Source organism: Myxine glutinosa, chromosome 7 (assembly GCF_964187855.1).
Source record: "Myxine glutinosa chromosome 7, kmMyxGlut1.1, whole genome shotgun sequence".
NCBI classification, from domain to species: domain Eukaryota; kingdom Metazoa; phylum Chordata; class Myxini; order Myxiniformes; family Myxinidae; genus Myxine; species Myxine glutinosa.
Genome location: NC_136267.1, coordinates 112308086 through 112332262, shown reverse-complemented (window position 1 = coordinate 112332262; position 24177 = coordinate 112308086). Strand labels below are relative to the sequence as shown.

Here is a 24177-nt window from a genome sequence, read left to right as displayed (position 1 = left end):
CCTTAAAATACATATTTTGCGCGATCCCAGCTTCTAGTCAACCTAGAGACTTAATTAAATATGCTAATCCTATGTTTTCTGGGTCAAGGAATCCAATAAAGGCCTCAAAATAGTGCTCAGGGTTATAGAAAAGCAACAAACAAAGGTAATTGAAAACCATTGTCTTTATATTTGTGATATAACTGTATTACATAATACATGATATTGCAAGTCCTTTGAAGTTATAGGTTGTTATAGGAAGTTATAGGTAGTATCAGATTGAACTATAAGTCCTATACACAGGATCTACGAGGTCTATACCGTTCAGGAATATGCTTTTACAAATCTTCATCACTGTCCTGAGTGTCATTTTCGCAAAGGTGTCTACGCAAATGTAAACATTGATTTTTGGATTCCTCATGCTCTGAATATTCCAAAAATGTATAGTTTTGCTAATCTACCAAAATTTTGAACGAAAAAACATAGTGAACCTGACTATTGTCGAGGATGGAATCATCAGCAAAAAGATGGAGGATTTTCCAGAGCGTCAGAGAGGTCGTTGATGAAGATTAGGGTTAGGATTAGGATGGGGCTCAGAACACCACCATGGGCCACTCCAGCCTTGACAGGGAGAGAAGACGAAAGTATTCCCTCGAGAGATCTGTTGGCTATGAGGGTAGAAGAAGTCAGTAAGTCATGTGTGGAGTTGGCTTTCAATATCATAGGCAGAGAGTTTGGAGAGTTAGGCAAGATGCCAGATTATATCGTAAGCTTGAGATATGTCTAGAGAGATGGCCCTGATCTCATGTCTGACATTGAGGACCTCCATCAATTGTTGGTAGAGTAGAAACAGCACGTCCAAAGTTGTGACCATGTCTGAATCTGAATTGATGATCTGAGATGATGTCGTTGGAGAAAAGGAAGGATTTTATGTCAACTGCCGTAATGGATTCCATGACCTTGATGATGATCGGAAGTAAGCTGCTCAGTCTTGTACTTTATTTTTTGTTTTTTGTACTCAGTTTTGTACTAAGCTCAGTTTTTTGTACTTTATTTATGTAATGTAGTGATGTCGGCTGATTTCCAAGCAGATTGAAGATGACCTCGGGCAAATGTTAGGGTGAACAGAGCAGAAAGAGGAATGCAAGAGCAGCAGAGAGCAGGTTTTTAGGACATGCCAGCTAATGAATGCCTGTGGGTCCAGTTATGGAATCACATTCGAAGTTTGCCAGAACATTCTCCACCTTCTCATGTGCAAAAGACAGTCTGGGAGCAGTTGGGTGTGACTGGGTCGGATAGGTACACAGAGCGAAGGGTTGGAAACACAAGATTTGGAAGCAAACACAGAATTGTGGCATTTTGGCCTTTTCACGAGTGGAGTCGGCTGTGGTGCCATTTCAATAGAGGAAAAAACATGGGATGGGGTGGGATGGATCATATTCCAGAGTATATTTAACAAGGCACCAACAAGTTTTAGAGGAGGGAGACAAGTTTTAAAATTCAATCTTGAGGTTGGACAAACGTTGTCTTGCTCTCCTGAGAGTGGACACACAATTGTTGTTGGCTTTGTGGAATGATCTGAGATTGTTTATGGTTGGGTTTGCCTTCTAGGAAGAGAAGGTAGGTTGTTTCAGAGCAACTGCCTCACTACAGGTTACACTGTACCATGGGTGAGAAGAAGGATCGGCTAACTGAAGACGAGACGGGGAATTCCCAAGCTGAGTGAATGTCAGGGGCAGTAGACATAGGAGACCAATCATGAACTGAGTTGGTGGCTTGCAGTCCTGCAAATCCGCCTGAGTGAACTGCCATATTTACCGGTGCTAATGCAGCTCTCTGAGGATAGTCAGAGCAGAGATATTGAATCTCAAAAACATATGATCAGATGAAACAACTGGAGCAGAGGAAGAGCCAGAGACATTTGTGGAGAAGTTTGTCATCACTAAGTCCAGAAGGAAGGATTTGCCATTGGGAGAAATCTGGCTTGGAAAGCTCACAGATTGAGCCAGTCCCATGGAGTCGCAGATGTCCTTTGATGAAGTGCCATGGCTTCATTCTGACAATTAAAATCACCACATCCAACTATAATTCACCAAATGTCCGTCTGTCCGTTCGAAGGTACCGCAAAAACAGCTGGACCGATCGCACGATATATTGGGTGGGTATTCCTGGGACCCCTGGGAGTAAAATAGGTTATATTGTTTTTACAATTTTTTCCCGATTTAAAAAGTTTTCCAGTTTTTCCAAACACGATGGAATAATATTTACCGATATGAACAGTGATGTAGCTTTTGTTGAAATTCTACAAATACTGTTTATTCTATGTACCAAGAGAGAGTAGATCGATTCCTGACAAACTCTTCCTATATAAATGTGCGGCTTCGAAGTAACATGGCAGCGTGTGCAAAGCGACTGAGAAACAGGTGTAGCGGCCGCTTCCGTGTTACAGATTCGGCGCGCACTCTTTACACATAAACGTGCGACTGAGAAAGACGTGTAGCGGCCACTTCCGTTTCGCAGAATTCAATCTTTTTTCAAAATGGGCGCCATGTACTGTTTAGATTTTAATGATTTGTGTGTGATATGATTCAACGGATGTTTATATGAATCGTTTCAAATAAAAAAACCTTCAATTTCTGATATTTTTCCTTTTCATTTGGGCTTCCCAATTGAAGCCCCGTCCATGGGGCGGGTACCATTGCTAGTTGTACAAAAACGAACTTTGCCATCGAAATATATAAAGAAAAGGATTCTATAGTGGTGTTTTTCCCGAACTGTGCCTTCAACAAATCTCCTGTATTTTGAGTGTAGGGTTGAGCATCTAATTTTTTGAGCCCTTCTGTGTCTGTAACTGCAGTAGTCAGAAGAAGTTGCATGAATTGTGAACGTCGAATGAGCGATCACATAAAATTTCCTTTCAATGAGAGCCAGTACATGTATATCATACATTATAGGACATTTGGAAGTGTGCGTCTATAAAAATGTTTTTCGGGTATCGAGGCTGACATTCTTTTGATATTAATTAAAACCACATCAGAATGCAATAAACAAGCATGGCTGATGGCATTTTAACCTGATTTCTGAGAATCATGAGCTATTTCCTCAAACAGACAAAAATGCTGATTTATGTTCATACTATAGTTTTATTGGCTACTTGACTTTTAATGGATTTTCATTGTGACATTTGTGGTCATTTATGGAGGTTGACTTATTGTGAAAACCATTTATGGATATATAGGGGAAGGTGGGGTTAGTTGGAACGTGGGGTTAATGGAAACATTGTCAAGATGGTGCTGCCATGTAGTGGTAGATAGTGACATTACTCTTCCACCATTTTGTTTCCAATACAAAAGGAAAGGAGTTGTTCTCATGAGAAAGGTATGTATGATTTTTGCAATTCTGCACAGTTATTTTTATTTGAGGAAAAGTTATTTTATCTTGATGATGTAGTTAGATAAATGTCAGTACCTTTATGTATTGTGACGTTTGTGGGGGGTAGGCAATGAAATACCTTAGTCCAGGTAGGATTGTGTAGATTACCATGCTCCAGATGTCGTGTGGCCACTTCCTGTAACTAAGTAGGGCCGGATGTTCGGAGTAAGTGTGACGTGTGGCCAAACGGAGGGTGGCTCTTGTGTGATGTAGCTTAGGGATTAAGGGTAAATCCCCTGTTTGTAAATGACCTCTGTGATTTTTCCCTTGTTCCTTATGCCACGACACTACACACGCTAGCAGCCAAGCGATCGGTGTGTAATTATAAACATTAAATAAAGTAACCAGAACCAGGACATTGAAGTACCGCTGGCGCCACCAGCCGAGGCATCGCGGCACCAAGCAAGCAGGGCCGTGAGGTCCCACCCCGAAAGGTGATGATTCAGGGCGATGGAGCGATGAGATGGCATTCGCTGATTGGAGCATGCACGGACGTCATCATGGAACGTTTGAGACCTAGGCTAAAAAGGACATGTCCCGGCATTATTCCCTCTCTTGCTTCGTGGATGTGGTTGCAAGTGGTCACCGTTTGTGCTCTCCCTCTTGCGCTGGGTACTTCTTGTGTGCTGTAGCATTTCAGGCTTGCGCTTGGCAGTGGCATTCACATGCATTCTGTTCCTGGCTGCATGGAGGAGCGGATGCATTCTTTCCCTGATTCGTTGGTGCTGACTTTGTGGCGACTGTGTGCGCCTGAGAGACCTCAGGGCTTTGTGAAGCGTGGGACGAGGACGGAACGAGGGCCTGTTCACTTTGCGTCAGCGTGGCAGTGAACACAGCTTCGCGCCAAAGCGTGTTTTCCCGCGCAGGGACATGGGGCCTGTGACGACCCCAGATTGTCAAGAGGACCAGAGCTGAGTACCCGCTAACATTCATTACACACACATTTATTGCTTTCAGTTATTTATCCCCTTGTGCTGTTTTACGAGGCCATGTGGGGGTGCCCCAAATAGGAATTTTAGTACTGCACATTTCTTGTTCCCTGGCATTATTTTTATTAAATCCTTTATCTGTTGAACTTTCATTCCATGTCCTGTCCCATTTAATTGTTGGTGGATCGGAGAAACCCTGTGCCTCATCCGACTGTGCAGGTAAGCACTCGCTGCCCTCCATCCCCACGCGTATTAACACCGCCGTAGGTTGATTGAACGCCTTGCAAGTAAGCTCGCTCGGCCACCCGTCACCTTGGGAGATCTTAATCCCCCGGTGAACCTCCCAAGGATTAAATTTTATTTCCCTAGGATCCCTATCCCTAGGATTTCCCTAGATAATCCCTAGGATTAAATAAATTAAATCAAAATTTGATTTTTGAAGAAGTATTATATGTGCAGGTACTAATCCACACTGAGGTGAAGTAGATCTTGTAACTAAAGTATGTTTGTGGGGTTAGTGATATGTAGAGTCAGGTAGATTTGTGTAGGTATCATGCTCCGATTGCCGTGGAGAAGAACCATTTCGATGTACAATAAGTGGAGGACCTGTGTAGACCGTGTGTTCGGATTAAGTTGTATATTTGTCCCTGCCACGAGTGGGCAGGGCATGTTAACGAGCACGGACGGATGTTGCCCCTTTCAAAAAAAAATAGTGGTGTCAAGAGCCTTGGGCATAAGGGTAGATTATCCCTGTTCGTCTTACCCTATGTGATTTATCTGTTGTCCCTTTTGGCACCACACCATAGACACCAGTTAGAATCCCACATTTAAATGCCCATTAATTAAACCAAATAAACAATAAAACCCAACCGGAAGCCAGGCATCAAGCACAAGGGCTAACAATCCCGCCTGGCAAGCACACATACTCAAGCAGGCCGAAGACACGCCCCATAGGCCTCGTGATTGGCTGGGGCAGAGCAAGAAGCGACTCGCTATTGGGCGGGAGTTGACCAATGGGAAGGACGGAGAAAGGAAGGACTTGTAATTGGCCACGGGCGGGGCAAGAAGCTTCCCGCGGATTGGTGGAAAGAAGGCCGAGAAGTAAGCAGCGCTCCGATTGGCGAAGACCACCGCAGACGTCAAAGGTGGACTGCACGCTGATAGGTGGATAACTGGACAAGGTCATGTTTGACCGCTGAGTGGAGGAGAAGCGCCGGTGACGTCACGAGACAGCCGAGAAAAACACTTAAGGACCAATATTTTCTCTCTTCTTCTTGCCCTATGCCCTTGCTCGCTTGCCCTCATCTATTGCCTTCGCTTTCACCTTCTTCTCTCTTATACCTTTGTCTTGTATTGCTGTATGAAGATGTTTGTTTTGCCCGTCATGAATAACAAAATATCACACTGGTATCAAAGCTTCCATCAAATTAAAGTTAGGCTATTTTTTTTTTTTTGCGAAAACCTTCTGCAGCATATTATTAATCACCAACATTGGATAATAAAGTACGTCAGTGCAAGTTCTTTACAAGTGTCAAATTAAAATTATTTTGTGGTGCAGCATGTAAATTTGACGCAGGAGTACTCAAGGAAATGTTAATTATACATCGAATATTGATGATCTTGGCAGGAGGGTCAAAAGGTAGTGAACTCATGTTTTAAAGTCTGTGTTTGATTCTCAACCTGATTGAACAACCACTTGGTGTGGGCATGTGGGGCGTTGCACCGAGTACACCGTCCTTTCGGCGGAGAGGGATGTTAAGCCAGCTGTCCCATTTACTCGCATATTTGTTGGAGAGGGGTGTTAAGCCAGTTGTCCCATTTACTCGCATATTTGGAGGAGAGGGATGTTAAGCAGTTGTCCCATTATCTCGCATATTTGGAGGTGAGGGATGTTAAGCAGCTGTCCCATTTACTCGCATATTTGGAGGAGAGGGATGTTAAGTTCTTCTTTCCTGGAAGTCCTTGCAGTGTCCTTGTGTTTTATACTCCCCCCCCCCCATCCCCCCCCCCCCCCCCCCACCTTCCCACGCCTCTTCCCCCAAACCCTCTCCCTCCCATAGATCTCCCGATGTCCCTGCTCTCAAATGTTGTGTTTGTGCTTCCCCTTCGCTCCCCATCTTGTCTACCGCTACCCTTATTATATGTTTTGTGTCTGATTTTTTGTGTGATAAATGTTAGCTCTTTCACGAGCCTCGGTCCTGTATGCAACAACAACAACAACAAAAAATCATTGAGATTTTTTTGGGGAAATGACATTTTTATATAAATAAAACGGCAAAACAGCAGTAAAAAAAAGCATCAAAACAGCATTGGAAAGCATCAAAACAGCAGTAAAAAAAAGCATCAAAACAGGATTGGAAAGCAAACCAAACAGCATTGGAAAGCATCAAAACAGCAGTAAAAAAAAAGCATCAAAACAGGATTGGAAAGCATCAAAACAGCAGTGAAAAAACATCAAAACAGCAGTGAAAAAGCATCAAAACAGCAGCAATGGTCTGTTCAATCACCGCAGAGTGTCGGAGTAATTAACTATTCTCCTTCGTGCCCTCCTTTGGTTGCCTGAATGGTGTCACTGCAGGACCTCCGGGTAAACAACATTACGGGTGAAGATTCCACTGTGGCCATCAATTTTTCCCTGTTGGCCATTCCTGACTACCTTTACCTTGACATCCTCAAATCGTTTAGCACGCGACAATGCAACGTACAATTGGCCTTGGCTGAAGACGGGCTCTGGTAAGTAAATCCCAACTTTGTGTAATGTTTGACCTTGACTCTTGTTTATTGAGCAAGAGAATGCCACACGAACTGGAAATTGACGGCGTTTGAGTACGAATGGTAGTGTTGTATCGGAAGGTGCAATACTAATCCTGGGTATAAATGTGCGTGTTCCTTTGTAACTGCCAGAAATTATTTCTCCATCTATTATGTTTGACAACAATCTTTTAACAACCAATCTTGCACCATTGCACAGTCCCTGTTTCGGATCAAAGTTACGGAGTAACATGATGACAGCACCATCTTTGAGACGAAGTTTGTGCAATGGCATTCCAGAAGGAGTTAATTGATTTAGGAATTCCATAGGATAATTTAGTGCCTCTTCAGGGTCATCACAGACAATGGAATCAGCGCTGAAGTACGTCTTTTCTTCCCCAGGAAATGCATCCAGTATCTCATCGTTGATCACAAATGTGGATTCATTCTTTGGACACAACACGGCTCGTTGTGCCAGCGCATCATAGTTTGAATGGATTTCGTTCAAATTACCGAAAACAGCCTCTGCTAAAGAAATGTTGTCTTCTACACAGATACGATCAGGCAGTCGTATTAAATCTGAGTCAGGAATTGTTTCCACAGTCCCATTTCCAACCGACAGTAACCATTTTGAGAATTATTCGTCATCATTAGCTCTCATGTATGTGTGTGTATATATGTGTGCGTGTGTATATATATGTGTGCGTGTGTATGTGTATATATATGTGTGCGTGTGTTTATATGCATGCGTGTGTATATATATATGTGTGTGTGTGTGTGTGTGTGTGTGTGTGTGTGTGTGTGTGTGTGTGTGTGTGTGTGTGTGTGTGTGTGTGTGTGTGTGTGTGTGTGTGTGTGTGTGTGTGTGTGTGTGTGTGTGTGTGTGTGTGTGTGTGTGTGTGTGTATATATATATGTGTGTGAATGCATGTATGTGTGGGTATATATGTGTGTGGGGTGACCCCACAAGTTTGAGAATATTGCTCCAGGTGTGCTCCTATGTGCATATTCTCTCCGTATTTGGAATGAGGCACTTTCTAACATTCTTTACAGATCGCAATTTTCCCAAGAAAGTCTCTGCAATCTCCAAACAATCTTTTGTTGAATGCAGTAAAACTTCATCTGAACAAGTGATGAATGCAGTGATGGAATTCTCTTCGAACCTCTCATTGGTAGTTTGCTGTATTTCAGACTTTTATTTGAAATCTTTTGTTTTACGACTTAGTGAGATTTTCTTTTTGGTGTTGAAATTTGGTGTTGAAAATTCCAGTTGTGGGATTCTTTCGATGTAATTGGGATCAAGCTGAATATCTTGATGAGCTTTTTCAACTGCCTTTTGTAATTTCTCACCAGTAATCCTTAAATCCTTCACTTCACCATGCAAATGTATATTCAGTGAAGATAAATCAAAACTGATGATTCTTGAATTATCCATTAATGGTGCAATTTCTTCCCTTGCTCTGCTCCAAACCTCGGGATGACTGACAGCAAATGTTTTTTCACCAAATCTGCTCATAGTTTCTTCAAGTATTTTATGGACAGCACTCCTCCAGTGCTGGGAAAGGTTTAAAGAGGATATTGTTCCAATATTAAATCTTGGTATAACATCAATTGACGTGGGCGGGTAAAATAGCAATTGTGCAGAAATGCTCCCAAATTTTCTTTCAATGTATTCTGTGAAGACGGAGTTCTTCAACATCAACTTCAAGATGTTGTGGTCGATATGGCATGTCACTTTCTTTGGAAACTCCACATCTACAGTTCTACATCCACGAAGTACAATATTTTCTTCAATGTTGTATCGATACATCTGTAGAGTTGTCTGCTCAAGGCAATGTTTCTTCGCCAAAACTTGCTTTGCACCTGCAAGGTAAATACAAATGTTAGTGATAGTGATAAATATTGCAATACACACAGGTGGGGGATATAACTAATGCAAACATGTAAAAGCCTGCAAGGTCAAACTACCATAGACATATTTCCATGCACTGTGAAGAAAAATTGAACTTGCTATAATGCCTTTTAAAATGAATTTTGTCATTGACACCACTCGCACACCCACTCACTATGGAAGTGGCAGGAATGGTCATTCCTCTTTGGGGTAAATAGCTTACAGTCGATCTATGGTCGGGTCTCAATAACTTTGGGTGCGTGTCCATTTACCAAGTTCCTTCTGGAGAGATCGCCAAGTGGTTTAAGCATTCGAACAAGCACTCCATTCGAAACCGTTAAGGAACGGCCGGCTTGGCAAGCGCAAGCTAGCTGCTTGGTAAATGAGCCCAACCTGAGCTTTCTCCCTTTCAGTTTCGTTTTAAACAGAAGGAGCAAGTTTCAAAAGTTCACTACGAAAAACGCCACGTTAGCGCCAGGAAGGGTCATGTTATTAACCCAACACTTATGGGGTACCCAGAGTACATGAGATCTTCACTCAGTTCTGGAGGTAAAACTTACCTCACACATGTCGGGATTCCTCCAAATTTCTTAATTTAGTGCTATAAAGAGCATTAGCGACTGTTTAAAAAGCTAATCATACGTGTTTGTGGTTCATAATATTCATGACTGTTCAATAATGTTCATTACTTCTGGTGGAGGCCATTGCTCCCACGAAAACGCCATAATAAGCTATTTATATACGTTGACTCACCAGAAAAACCCCTTGAGGGAAGCGGGACATTAGTAGTATTCATATTGTTTTGTAATAACATTAACAATATGCGATTATCATTAATTTTGTTTTTAAAAGCGTCTTTGGAAAAACGTCACGATAAATCTTTTTCTTTGGAAAAACGCCACGATAAAGCTAACTTAATATGGCTATACACCTCAACACGCAACCCATTGACGGCAATGGCGGGGAAAACCTGCTCGGGGAAGAAAACCCCCTTGGGGAGGGGGGCAAATGAATGCGCTACAACCTTAATTATGTAACCCTTGGTCAATTTAAAATTTGCTGTCAGGATGATTTGGATCTTTTATAGTGCATAATCACTGCAGATGACTGACGATGAAATAGGAAGGATGAGACTCAAATGAGGAAACAATGATGGATTAAGATTCTAAATGGCTTTAAAATGTTATTTATTATAGATTCTAAATGTTATCCATTAAAAAGAGGATGGATAGTCTAACAATGCCGTCCGTAGCAGAGTTTGTTTCATACTTTAGTTGAAGAGGATAGGATGACCTGGGTGAGGATACCAGTTTGCAGTATGGGGATACAATAGATAGCAGTATGGGGAGTTTGAATTTTTTTGACTTCAGACATCAACAACCGGTTCGTGAATGACTTGGTTAAAAAACGGTGAATGGCCAACGATGAACCGATAAAATCCACATTCCTGTGCCACCTTCAGTTGAACGTCAGGCATTGACAGCACGTTCTCTATATTTTCATTCCAAACAGCATCATTCATCATTCCAATCACAAATTAGCACTATAGTATTAATATATCAAAATAAAATGTTAAATGATGATATATATTGAGATATTATAAAACCAGCGAACCTTCATAATCTGTTCACTTCCAGATTCGGGAGCAAGATCTGTGTCGATTGCATTTCAAAATCATAATTGTATTGAGGAATTTCTGAAACCTACTACCAACCTTACAACACCAGCTGGGAACCCAAAACGTTCCACAGAAGGTTATTATATTTCCTTTTCGTAAAATATGCAACTATAATGGTTACAAAATGCTTCCCCGTCATGTGACCAGATCCTCAGCTCTGATTGGTGTACCCTTCTGGGGACATACGGACAGACAAACACTGTTCTAGACGGTATTGCCTGTCATATGAATATGTGAGCGGGGGGCGTGGCATATGCGAAGGAGCGCGGGGGCTGGCAGACCGGGTGAGAGATACAAGGCCGAGTGACTTGGCTTGCTGTGCTGTTCATTAAAACTGGTCATCTCCTCAGTTGAGACTTGGATTCATCTTATTACATGGTGGCAGCGGTCCACCCCAGCCCCGAAACCGATGCCCAGCATGGGGCTCAACCTGTGAGGCATGCGGAAAGCAAAACCACTGGAAGGCCATCTGTCTCTCAAGAGCGAGGCAAGAACAAGGCCGGCAGACAACCCGCCCAGACACCAGAGGGCACAAATCCTTCGCCCAAACGCCCATCCACACCCTGGGGAGAGATGAAGACCCCGACGGGGACTGCGACACGTTGAGTTTCACCACCATCAAAACCCACAGCCAGACCATGGATTCCCGGCGAGAGATTTTCACGGACCTGGCCATTTCACTACCTGACCGAGCTGGTGTTCACTCCCTGAGAGTCAAGGTCGATAATGGGGCAGAGGGCAATACCTTGCCCCTTCGGATATACAGACAAATGTATCCCCAAAATGTGGACTCCTCTGGGCTGCCGCTACCTGGTCGTATTCAGGAGAAACCCCAGACAATACTAACGGCCTACAATGGCTCGCAAATTCGGCAATTTGGCACCCTGGTCGTCCCCTGCAAGAAAAGGAATACCGAGTGGGTCGATGCAGAGTTCTTCGTAGTCAAGGCCGCTGGCCCCACAATCCTCGGCCTGCCCACCTGTTGGGACCTTGAACTCCTCACCCTGCACTGCTCAGTGAAGGAGAACTGCACGGGTGACAAGCCAGTTAACACGTTGGACGCCCTGCTGAGCACGTATCCAGACCAATTTGACAACATTGGAAACTTCCCAGGCCAGTATCGCATCGTGGTATACCCCAATGTGCCCCCTGTAATACATGCACCACGTCGATGCCCCATCCAGATGATAGACGAAGTAAGGTCAGAACTGGACATAATGCTGAGACAGGGCATCATACAGAAGGTCGACAAGCCTACAGACTGGGTCAGTAGCCTCACCTATGTGCGGAAAGCAAACGGCAAACGTAGGCTTTGCCTGGACCCGAAGGACTTGAACCGTGCCATCAAGAGGTGTCACCACCGTACTCCCACGCTTGAAGAGCTGACGCACAAGTTTGCAGGCTCAATGGTTTTCTCCAAGCTGGATGCCAAAAATGGGTACTGGTCAATCAAGCTCGATGCTCCCTCCCAGTTGCTCATGACCTTCAACTCGCCATATGGCCGTTACTGCTTCCGGCGAATGCCGTTTGGACTGGTGATGTCCCAGGACGTGTTCCAAGCCAAGATGGACCAACTTCTTGAGGAATGCCCAGGTGTCATCGGCATTGCTGATGATGTTGCCGTTTACGGCAAAACGGAGCAAGAACATGACCGAAACCTTCACCACCTCTTGAAAACAGTTGCCTGATTCGGCCTGCAGTTCAACAGCGACAAGTGCAGCATCAAAAAGCCACAGATTCATTTTTTTGGTCTCATCTTTGACCAACAAGGTGCCCACCCAGACCCAGGAAAAGTGGACGCAATCCAGAGCTTACCGGACCCGAAAAACGTCTGTGAACTTCGCAAGGCACTTGGTATCATTACGTACATGGGCCCCTTTATACCAAAGCTGTCTGATCTAACAGCCCCCCTTCGGGAACTGGTGAAATCGGAGCAACTAGAATGGACAGCCAGCCACAGCCAGGCTTTCGAAAAGGTCAAGGACACCATCTGCCAAGAGACCTGCCTAACCTACTTTGACCCACACAAATCCACAATACTACAGGTCGATGCCTCCACAAAAGGCCTTGGGGCTTGCCTGATGCAAGATAACAAGCCCATCGCCTTCGCGTCAAAGAGCCTTTCCGAGGTGGAGCAACGGTATGCCAACATTGAGCGCAAGATGCTAGCCGTCGTGTTCGGGTGCGAACGCTTCCACACTTACCTATCCGGTCGGCCCTTCGTTGTCGAGAGTGACCACAAGCCCCTGGAAATGATCAGCTTGAAAAACCTGACTGCTGCCCCACCCTGACTGCAACGTGAAGGCCGAGTGACGTGGCTTGCTGTGCTGTTCATTAAAACTGGTCATCTCAGTTGAGACTTGGATTCATCTTATTACATTGCCCAACGGGCTGAACAGTTGATGTTTTGTATCCCACTGATCGGCGAGATCTGCATCCGGACCTTAACCAAAATCTAATCAACTTGTTCTTGTCACCTAACCATCTCGTCCATCCACTCATTTTGTCCGAATCCGTCCATAACTTTTTTAAATATCATGCTATATATCGTTTTTGGACCTCGCTCTCAATGGCGAGAATCACTTTAAAAATTATAGTCTTCGGATCTTCAACAAAATCGAATCAATTCGTCATTGGCAGACACCCAACCTGTCCACCAATTATCGTCTGAATCTGTCCATAATGTTTTGAGGTGTCGTGTTATACAGTATTGTATCATTTTTGTGTCTTTCAATAGCGAAGAATCACTTCCCGATCCGAATCCAGATCTCGTATCCAGATCCGAATCTTCTCCAACATCAAACCAATTCGTCCTTGTCACACAGCTAACCAAGCTGTCCACCAAGGTTTGTCTGAATCCATCCATAATCTTTTGAGATATCCTGCTCATAGGCAAACAGACAGACACACAAACAGACAGAGGTGAAAACATAACCTCTGTCCACCTTTGGTGTAAGAAGGTAAACATAACCTCGTCCACCTTTTATAACCTCTGTAAACCTTCCGTGGTGGAGGTAATTATCATAAAAATAAAAATTACAGCTCTATGTAGAAAGGGATTTCGAATAATTAAAACGTCGTGCATGAGTGTCGTAATAAACTGAAAAAACAAACAAAGCTGAAATGGAAAAGTTTCGTATGGAAGATTTTTGTGTGCAACTTGCAGTTCTTGAGAGCAAAAGGAATAAAGCCAAGAAGATGATTCGAAAAATTAAGAGCACGACACTTGTTTCCTTCATTGAGGAAGGAAAATGTTTCTTTCATTGAGTTTCGTGGAAGGTTTCAGTTCACATTTGAACATCTCAAAACAAAATATTAATAACATTTTGAGATTTAAATTTACCTTCAGAGCTGTCAAATTGCAGATATGCCATTTGATTGTCCTTTGTCATTAAGATGTTCTTGATATCTCCACCACAGATTTCTGCTTCTCTTTGGAAATATTGATGTAGAGCTGCCATGGTGATGCTGCTTGGAAGTCCTTCTACAAACAACCACTTTGTCATTTGCATTGGAGTCGCCAATATATATCGATTATGGAGCTTTCTACTTGAGCAGGCCTTTTGAAAACCTTTCCATGCTGGGAAAACAAGTGCAGGCATGGATCAACACAACACCAATTCTTTATCAGTTTGCCAATCATCTTCATAGTAAATAATACCAAAATAAATAATTTGGTGTCTTCATAATCCAAATCGTCAGACAGCCTTTCTGTCTTCTTGAGGATTTTTGACCGCAATACAATTGGTCGATAATTATCCAATCTCAACCAAACTTGACAGGAGGACGAAGTGTCATACTCACACATTGAACAAAGTTGCCATGGATACATCAAAGTGTCCATTTTTTTAAATATTATTATTATTATTATTTTTTGTATACAAGATCGAGGCTCGTGAAAGAGCGAACATTAATCACACAGAAAGACAGACACACAAAACAAATAACATCGGGAGCGGTAGACAAGATGGGGAGAGAGGGGGAAGGACACAAACGCAACATTTGAGAGCAGGGACCGAGAGACATGGAGACATCGAGAGAACTGTGGGAGGGAGAGGGCTTTGGGGGGGGGCATGGGAAGGGGGGGGGGGGTGGGAGAGGTATAAAACATATGGACACTGCCAAGACTTCCAGGAAAGAAGTTGGAATTTCAAACAAGGTGGATCTGGGGTGAATTAGTGGGGGTAGAAAAGATCAAGGTTTTGGATGGGGGAAGATAAGAGATGGTGGTGAACAGCTGTTTTGAAGACCTGGAGGGAGGAGTGTGATTGAAGTGAGTGTGGGGGTTTGTTCCAGAGGCGGGAGAAAAGAGGAATGAAAGAGTGAAGGTGAGCAGAGAGCCGAGATTTCGGCAGTTTAACCATCAGAGGGTGGCTGGCAGATCTTGTGCGACCTGTAGGAATATTTGGGGGACAGAGCACAGAGAGAGCTGGGGGAGCAAGGCCGGAGAGGAGTCGGTAGAAGACAGAAAGACCACCTACCTGCCTGCGGTGAGTGAGTGAAAGGCCCTCAGAGATAGCTTCATCGCGGGAGATTCCAATGATTCTGAAAGCTTTGGATTCAACAGCGTGAAGCCGAGCCAGGTGTGAGGCAGGAGCACCAGCCCATAGGGGAGAACAGTATTCCATTGAGCTGCGGATGAAAGCCTTGTATGTGGTGAGGAACTCAGGTGTGCCTAGGAAGGACTTCGCCCGACGGAGGATGCCCAGTCGGCGACTGGCTTTGGAGGCCAGCTTGGAAATGTGGTTTTCCCAAGAAAGATCATGGCAGATGGTGAGACCCAAAAGCTTGAGCGACAGAACTTCTTGGAGAGGATTGTTGAGAAAGTAGATGGGAGGGTTGTCCAGTCGATCTTTTCGGAGAGACATAGTAAGAGTGTGAGATTTGTCAGGATTGAAAGACATGTTCCACATGTTTGACCAGTCTGTGATTTTGTCCAGGTCTTCAGAGAGTGAGGAGGCTGCAGACTGCCGATCTGAGGGAAGAGGAATGGAGCGGCAGAGAGTGGAGTCATCAGCAAAGAGATACAGAGGATTTTCCAGAGAGTCGGAGAGATCATCGATAAAGACCAGAAAAAGCACAGGGCCCAGCATTAAGATTAAGATTTAATCATTAAGATTTAAGTTGACAATCTTAATCAAAGCTCGGTTTAATCGTATGAAAATTAATAATTTTTCAGATGAAAATTGATGATTTTAGACGTTTGACCGAGAGTTGATCTTTGACATTTTGGCCTCAAAAATAGTTACTTTCCCCATTCAGTGGGGCACTATGCAATTGCTGTTTAATTCCAAGTTAAAAGGATGAAAATTGACAATTTTTCAGAGAAAAATGTATGATTTTAGAAGTTCAACCATAAGTTGACCTTTGACCTTTTGACCTCAAAAATAATTGGTTTCCCAATTCAGTGAATCAATATGCAAATGCTGTTTCAAATTTTTGAAGTCCATCGGATGAAAAATAACGATTTTAGAAATTTGATCTCAAGATGACCTTTGACCTAAAATCAGTTGGCTTCTCAGTTGTGACTACCTCTACAGCTTAGTAGTTTTTCATGATTATAGGTTTACAATTGTGACTTGAAGGTGAGTGACAAACAAGCAAGCAGACAGATTGACAGACAAACAAAAACAAGCAAACAATACTTGAAAAAATCCAATATACTTGAAAAATCTTCGAATTTTAAAATATATATTTTGTATACAGAGTCAAGGCTCGTGTAAGAGCTAACGCATTACACACGAAAACATGAACGGACCCATAACACATACAATAAACGAGAAAGAGCAATCAGAGATTGCAGACCCTCGCCAGGACATGTTTTCAGTGGTTTTTAAGGCTGTGTTACAACAAATATGGCGGCCTAACCACGTGACCAATGACATCATCATTATATTTTTTCTCCACCAATTTATCGCGAGATGATGCTCAAGAAATTTCATCTTGATTGGATGAAGTTTTGTACTTGTCGAATTATGACGTCATAATGGAAACCTATGACATCATCATTAACATATGCTATTCCACATGGAGAGTTATTTGCAATGAGCCATGTCTCAATTTTTACTTCCGCCACCAAAGGTAGATGGAGGTTATGTTTTCACCCCTGTCTGTCTGTCTGTTTGTTACATGCTGGAAAAGATTCCGGCAAGTATGTTGATTGGTTTGTTTGTCTGTTTGTACGCAGCACTACGTCTACACCGTTGCACATAGAATCGCCAAACTTTACACACATATTTGTCTTGCCCTGGAATAGACTGTGCCCAATTTTAACTCTCTCCGCACAAGGCCTCCATTATGACGTCATAATTTGATAATTCGACAAGTACAAAACTTCATCCAATCAAGATGCAATTTCTTGAGCGACATGACGGCATAAAGTGGTGGAGAAAAAAAACAACATGATGACGTCATCGGTCACGTGGTTCGGCCGCCATCTTGGAAATACCGAAAAACTTTGCACCTCTTTGTCTCCGAAAGTGCTGAATAGACAAAATTGAGACATGGCTCTGTAAAGAACTCTCCATGGGTAATAAAACATGTTAATGATGATGTCATAGGTGCCTCCATTATGACGTCATAATTTGACAAGTACAAAACTTCATCCGATCAAGATGAAAGTTCTTGAGCATCATCGAAGAATAAATTAGTTTAGAAAACAAATAATGATGACATCATCGGGTCACGTGGTTCGGCCGCCATATTTGGCCAAAATGGCTGATAAAAAAGTGCATTCCGTCAAGTCCTCGGTCTCTGACCGATTTTTCATCTGTTTGTCTGTCTGTTTGTTACTTGCAGGAAAAGATTCCGACAAGTATGTTGGTTGGTTGGTCAGTCTGTCTGTCTATATGCAGTACTACATCTACACCATTGCACATAGAATCGCCAATCTTTACACACATATTTGTCTTGCCCTGGAATAAATAGACTGTGCCCAATTTTTAACTCTCTCGGCCCAAGGCCTCCATTATGACATCATATTTCGATAATTCGACAAGTACAAAACTTCATCCAATCAAGATGCAATTTCTTGACCGCCATTTCGGCATAAACTGGTGGAGAAAAAAAAATGATGATGACGTCATCGGTCACGTGGTTCGGCCGCCATCTTGAAAAAAACGAAAAACTTTGCACCTCTATATCTCCGAAAGTGCTGAATCTATCTATAATTCCAGTAATCTCTGTGTGTTTGTTTGTTTGTTTGTCTGTGACCGCTGTTTCTCGACAACCACGGGTCCGATATACTTTAAACTTGCCAGGTATATTGCTGGGGACCCGAGGATGTGCCTTTTCAAGGTTTCATATTAATCGGACAATTACTTACCGAGCTATGTCCAAAACACGATTCAACCAATCAGAGAGCAGCGAGCTATCGCGTGTGCCGAACGTGGCGAACACACTCTGCCTCGGATGGCACATTTGAGAGCGTATTCATTTATTTCACGTTTGCAAACTATGTTGGCGCTATGTTGGCGTTAAACTATGTTTTAAAACTAATATAAAACTAATAAAAACTAATTTGCGATTCATCGTAACTGCGATATACGACCTTCCGGAGCTCCCGTGAGAGCGTGCGCCATTACGGATAGTAATTCAATTAAAAACATAAAAACATTGTCCCAATTCAGTCAGAGCGAAGGGCGTTGTTTTAAGCGAAGAGCGTTTTATTTTTCCCCTTAAATTCAGTCGCCGGACGGTGAAAGCTTTTTTTGGGGGGCAGCTACTGGCAGCCACGTACGGCCAATCACAGGACACGTTGTTGTGTCGACGTGCCGTGTTGTTTTCCCTCGCGGTTTGGAATGTTTTTCCTTTTCATTTTTTTTCTCTTCCTTACGGAAGTACGGGCATTTCCTTAAATTTGCGATTCTTTCGCTTTCCTGCGCGTTTGGGCACGCTATGGCGATTTCTTTTCTTTACCAAACTCCGCAAGCCGTTCGCTTTGGACCAAACCATTTCATGTAAATAGAGGGGGGGGGGGGGGGGGGGATTGTCACCGTACTCGCAAGCCGTTCGCTTTGGACCAAACCATTTCATGTAAATAGAGGGGGGGATATAATTTTAGATATAGATATAGTACGGGCATGCCCTAGTAGAAAGAATTGAGACATGGCTCATTGCAAAGAACTCTCCATGGGGAATAAAATATGTTAATAATGTTGTCATAGGTGCCTCCATTATGATGTCATAATTTGACAAGTACAAAACTTCATCCGATCAAGATGCAATTTCTTGAGCATAATCTAGGAATTTGTTTAGAAAACAAATAATGATGACGTCATCGGTCACGTGGTTCGGCCGCCATGTTTGTCCAAAATGGCCGATTTTTAAAAAAGTACATTCCGGCAGGGTCCTCGGTCTCTTACCAATTTTTCATCTGCAGAAGTAGCATGTCCAGAGTAGAATGACCTGGTCTGAATCCAAATTGATGACCCGAGATCAAGCCATTGGAGAAGAGGAAGGATTTGATATGCGAAGCGATGATGGATTCCATGACCTCACTGATTATTGGGAGCAGACTGATTGGTCTATAGTTGCAAGGATCTGTTTTTGTACATTTTTTGTGTAAAGCAGTAATGTTGGCTGATTTCCAAGCTGATAGCAGATGACCTTGAGCAAAAGAGAGGGTGAAGAGAACAGAGAGAAGGTGTGATAGAGCAGAAGAGCAGGATTTTAGGACCCGTTGTCTGATGCTCTCTGGTTTAGTTGCAGAATCGGAGTCGAGGTTTGACAGAAACTTCTCCACATTGTCAGTTGAGAAGGACACAAATTCCAGGAGCAGATGCGTACGACTGGGTAAGGTGGGTACAGAGAGAGAGATGGGTTTAGGGACACAAGTTTTTGAGGCAAACACAAAGTTGAAGCATTCAGCTTTTTCACGTGCAGTGTCAGCTGTGTAGCCGTTTGAAGTAAGGGAGGGGATGGAGGGGGAACAAACACCAGAAACAGATTTGACCAGACGCCACCAGAGTTTTGGAAGAATTCCCATGATGAGTTGATGTCGGAGGCAGTAGAGATGTGCGACCAGTTCAGATGATTGATGGATGCTTGAAGACCATGGCAGTCGGCCTGAGTGAAATGCCAGACTCGTCGTCGCTGAGGAGGCTCTCTGAGAATGGCCAGAGAGATGCCCACTTTAACAAGCAAATGATCAGATGAACCAATTGGAGCAGATGACAAACAGCAGACATTTGCAGGGAAGTTTGTCATAACCAAGTCTATAAGAGAAGAAGCTCTGTTCAATGAGATCCAGTTTGGGAAATTGACAGATTGTGTTAGTCCCATTGAGTCACAGAAGTCCTTTGCTGAGGTGCCATGGCTGGTGCGAGAGGTACGCACACCCAGCCAGCTGGCATGATGACAATTGAAATCGCCACATATGAGGAAGAGAGATTTGGTATGAGTGGACAGAAGTTGGTCCATGTTGTCAGACAGTGAGATATAAATGGAGTCATCACTGTTTGTTGGTCGGTACAACACAGAAATGAACTAAAGGTGGGAGTGGAGGGGAAGCCACAGCCAGAGGTACTCCTGGGGGTGTGGTAGAGAGAGGGCAGTGCAATGAGAGTGAGGAAGAGAGTTTTTGTTAAAGGTAGCAACCCCGCCACCAGGAGGAGGCTCAGGTCTATCATACTGGAAGACGGAGTAACAAGGTAGAGATATTAAGGAATCAGACACATCTTGAAGGAGGAAAGTTTCTGTTGAGCAGATTAAGTCTGGTTTGTCAGAAGCAACCTGTAAGGAGAGATCAATTAGGTTTGAAAGAAGGCCCCGGTTGTTTGAGGTCCATACCTTGAAGGAAGAGGGAGGGGGAACATCGGATACAGGACAGGGGAGGGCAGGGGAGGGGCAGGGTAAGAAGAGGAAGAGGAAGAGGTAGGGAGAGCTGTTGATAGTGTGTTGGAGATTACAGAAGAGTTAGGAGAAAGGGGAGGATGAGGCACACAAAAGGTTTGATGGTGATGGGATGAGGTGCAGTGATTTTTTTTTTTTAAGGGTGGGGGGCATAACAAGGAAGAGGGTTGGAGGAGGTGGAGGTATGAGTTGGAAGTGAGAGGAAGTGGGAAGGAGGCAGATTTGAGGAGGAGGGGTGAGAGGGGAGAATTGGAGACAAATGGAGGGTGAGGAGACTTGAAGAGGATGGGTGAGGGGGACTTTTGAAGGGGAGGGGTGAGGGGGTGTTTTGAAGGAAAGGGGTGAGAGGAAGTTTTGAAGGAGAGGGGTAAAGGGGGAGTCTAGGAGTGTAAGGGCAAGGGGGTAGTTTAGGAGGAGAGGGGTGGGGGGGGGGGGGGAGTTTAGGAGAGGAGGGGTGAGTTGGGATTTTAGAAAGTGTTGGACGATTAATGGAAAACAAACATTTATTGCAAAATGAGTTTCTTGTGATATCAAATCACATGAGCAAAATGAGTTTCTTATTGCAAAGTCAGAGATCCCTTTGAAAACGTTAGAGGAGGGGTGGAATGAAGGTGAGTTTAGAGAACTAGCATTGGTACCAGCCCTGCGGGCAGGGCTTCAATTGGGAGGCCCAAATGAAAAGGCAAAATATCAGAAATTGAAGGCATTTTTATTTTATTTTAAACGATTTATATAAACATCCGTTAAATCAAATCACACGCAAATCATCAAAATCTAAACAGTATTTGTAGACAAATCGTTTGGGCAATGGGCTCTCCAATATTCCATGTGTCCACGGTTTGAATTACGTAACGTAACGTTTGTGATGATGTTTGCGTTCACGGTAGTGTTTGATGTGACGGTATGAACGTAATTTTGTAATGCTTTTCGTTTTTATTTTCGTAATCGTTTAATGAACGTTTAATGTTTAATGAACGTTTAATGAGCGTAAGAATAATGTTTAATGATCATTAAATGAATGAATGAATGTACTGAATAATGCCATGGCGTCGCGTTTGCAGCAGTGACAATATAAAAATGTTTTCCAAAAACTTCAAAGAGAGAAAAGGAACTTTTATCAGCAATGTCGTCTATCCTGAAGTTCAAAGCTGAAGAAGAGGTACAAAATCATTCCATTTTTTTTCCTAAAGAAAAGCGTACAGTTGATATCACGATTTGAAACACCATGGAATAATATTTACTGATATGAACAGTGATGTGGTTTTTTTGAAATTGAAATTTAAAAAAATACTGTTTAGATTTTGATGATTTGCGTGTGATATTTAACGGATGTTTATATAAATCACGCCCCCCCCCCCAATTTAAGCCCCGCCCTTAGGGCGGGTACCGTTGCTAGTTATATATAATGGCGATACAACAATTTTTACCACTTTGCTTTGAAGAACGGGAATGAAGGAGGAGGAGCGTGTTAATATGTCTGGTTGAAGGCTTTGGGTGGTGAGGGGGCTTGAAGCCAGATTTTAATCTCACAGCCGCCATGTTGGTGCTCACCGTCACTGCGATGCAAAGCAAAAGATGCCTCAGAGCTGTCACATTCACAATCGCTATGTCGTATGTACTCCCGATACATGTTTCCTTCATTGTAAAAACTACCATGTCAACAGTTAAAAGGACTTTGAGCCGATAGGTATTACGGCCTTGGCAAGATCGATGGAGACAGCGATCTGTTAGCTTATCCGATTCGATTCGATTTGGTTGTTGGAGTCTGATCGGTGCAGCTGTGCAGCGACCGGTGCAGCCGTTTATGCGGCACCCGGGAAAAGAACGTTATACGGGAGTCTAAACCTGAAAATGCTGGAGGCAAAGCTGAAATTGGAAAAACAATATAGCCTATTTTACTCCAGGAGATCCCAGGATTACCCACCCAAAATATTGTTGCGATCGGTTCAGCCATTTATGCGGTACCTTCGAATGGACAGACAGATGGACGGACAGACAGACGGAGGGACATTTGGTGAATTGTAGTAAGATGTCGAAAGGAAGAACTGCAAGATATTGAATTTTTTTTTTTTAAATGGAGTGATTTGATGAGCAAATTGAAGACAGCCTTTTAAAGAGGAAGAAGAAAAGCGTGTTATAATATACAACAGAATGCAACACTGCAGGGGAAAGTTTAAACATTTTAAAACAAAACCGTGAAAACTATCTGGGAAAATTCCCTGAGGTCAGGGCGAAGGGGGATGAAGGATTCCAGAACAGGTTCAGAAGGAGGAACAGAAGAATACAAGATTGACAGCCAGGTGAGCAGAGAACGAAGGAATAGGGAGGTGTATAAGCAATTGTATTAGTACGGGAGGAGGAGCCAACTTTTTAAATTATTTGTACATATTGTTACGGATTCGTCACTTCCGTTGTGGTGGTTTGCATCCACTGTAAATATTTCCGATTCCATGTATTATTATTGTTGTCATTTAAAGGGCAAAGATATTTCTAGTTTCAAAAGTTAAAAGTTAATGTTAAAAGAAACAGGAAACCAGATCGGGAACCGGACGAAAAACCGGAAGAAGACGAGGAGAAAGGAGGCATAGCGAGTGAAGTCGGAGAAGAAGCGAGTCGTTTCTTTGTCCTGAGCGAATGTTGTCGAGCAAGAGTCACGAGTGAACTTTGGGTTTCCTGGAAAGGGATTCCTGCGATAGGGTTGTTATCGCTGTACTGATCAACCTGCATGTCAGGTTTGGCGTTGGATTCCGAGGAATCATCGTTGTGTCATTACGTCTCGAGTACGAGCCGTCGGCCATTTTGACTCGCGCGCTTTGCTCATTGCGAAAGGTCTTTGCTTCGCGTCAGCCATTTTCACCATTCAGCTGTCTATTTGGGATGTGTGTGTGCAACGCGGATTTTGAAGACAAACCTGAGGTTCGCCGATTTGGAGCGGTAAAACATTCATTACCGAGGGTGTGAATTTCCCAGTCGCCTTGAGTGCGCCTTTTCGCAGCTGTTGGCCGCGTGACCCTTTTCTGCCGCCTTGGCCACGTGACGCTTTTCTGCCGCCTTGGCCGCGTACGCCTTTGTGCAGTTTTGGCGGCGTGACTGGGCCTGTCATCTGAACGGGATTCGGGTTTGGATTCGACATCTTTCTGACGATCGCTGGAGGGGATCAACTTGAGCTCGAAGACGGAAATATAGTGACATTGGGGAATGTTCTTTTTTCACTTACTTGGAGCACAGTGAGTTACCTGATATTAGCTGATGGTACCATCATAAGATATATGTTGATTGTACTTTTGAATGCTATCATTGATGTACTGTTATTCTTGTGTGATTTTTAATACAATATTTGTTTGTTAGTAACAATTGGTGTGGTTTCACCATTGATTTTTGACACAGAATAACACATTTTTCTGCCGCGACTCCTCTCGGGGCTCGGAGGTACACCGCGACCAGGGGGTCGGGGAGGAGCACATAACAATATATTTTTTTGTTTGAAGGTTAGGTGAAAGTGGAGGAAGAATGAGATAGGTTGAAGGAGTATGGTGAAAACTAGAATTGGAAAGGTATCGGCTGGAGAGGATTGAGATATGGAGGAAGGAGAGAAAACGGGCGAGGTGGGACAACAAATGGTCGCGGTCTGGGGAGAGAAGCCACGAGGAGAGAGGGAAATTATTA

At 43.4% G+C, this 24177-nt stretch overlaps 1 protein-coding gene and 1 long non-coding RNA gene across 2 annotated transcripts in view; one reads left to right on the top strand and one right to left on the bottom strand.

Annotated features, from left to right (window-relative positions):
* Nucleotides 1-6719: 6719 nt before the first annotated feature.
* Nucleotides 6720-7689, top strand: LOC137431554 (uncharacterized). Its single transcript, XR_013624151.1, has 2 exons — nt 6720-7073; nt 7494-7689. It is a non-coding gene; the product is annotated as an uncharacterized LOC137431554 (long non-coding RNA).
* Nucleotides 7690-8285: 596 nt separating this feature from the next.
* LOC137430614 (uncharacterized) overlaps nt 8286-24177 on the bottom strand; it is a 130716-nt gene continuing 114824 nt past the window's right edge. The window contains exons 20-21 of the mRNA XM_078782715.1: nt 14003-14239; nt 8286-8953 (exon numbers count right to left, since the gene is read on the bottom strand). Coding sequence (XP_078638841.1) covers nt 8286-8953; nt 14003-14239 — 905 coding nt within the window. The remainder of the gene's footprint in view (nt 8954-14002; nt 14240-24177) is intronic.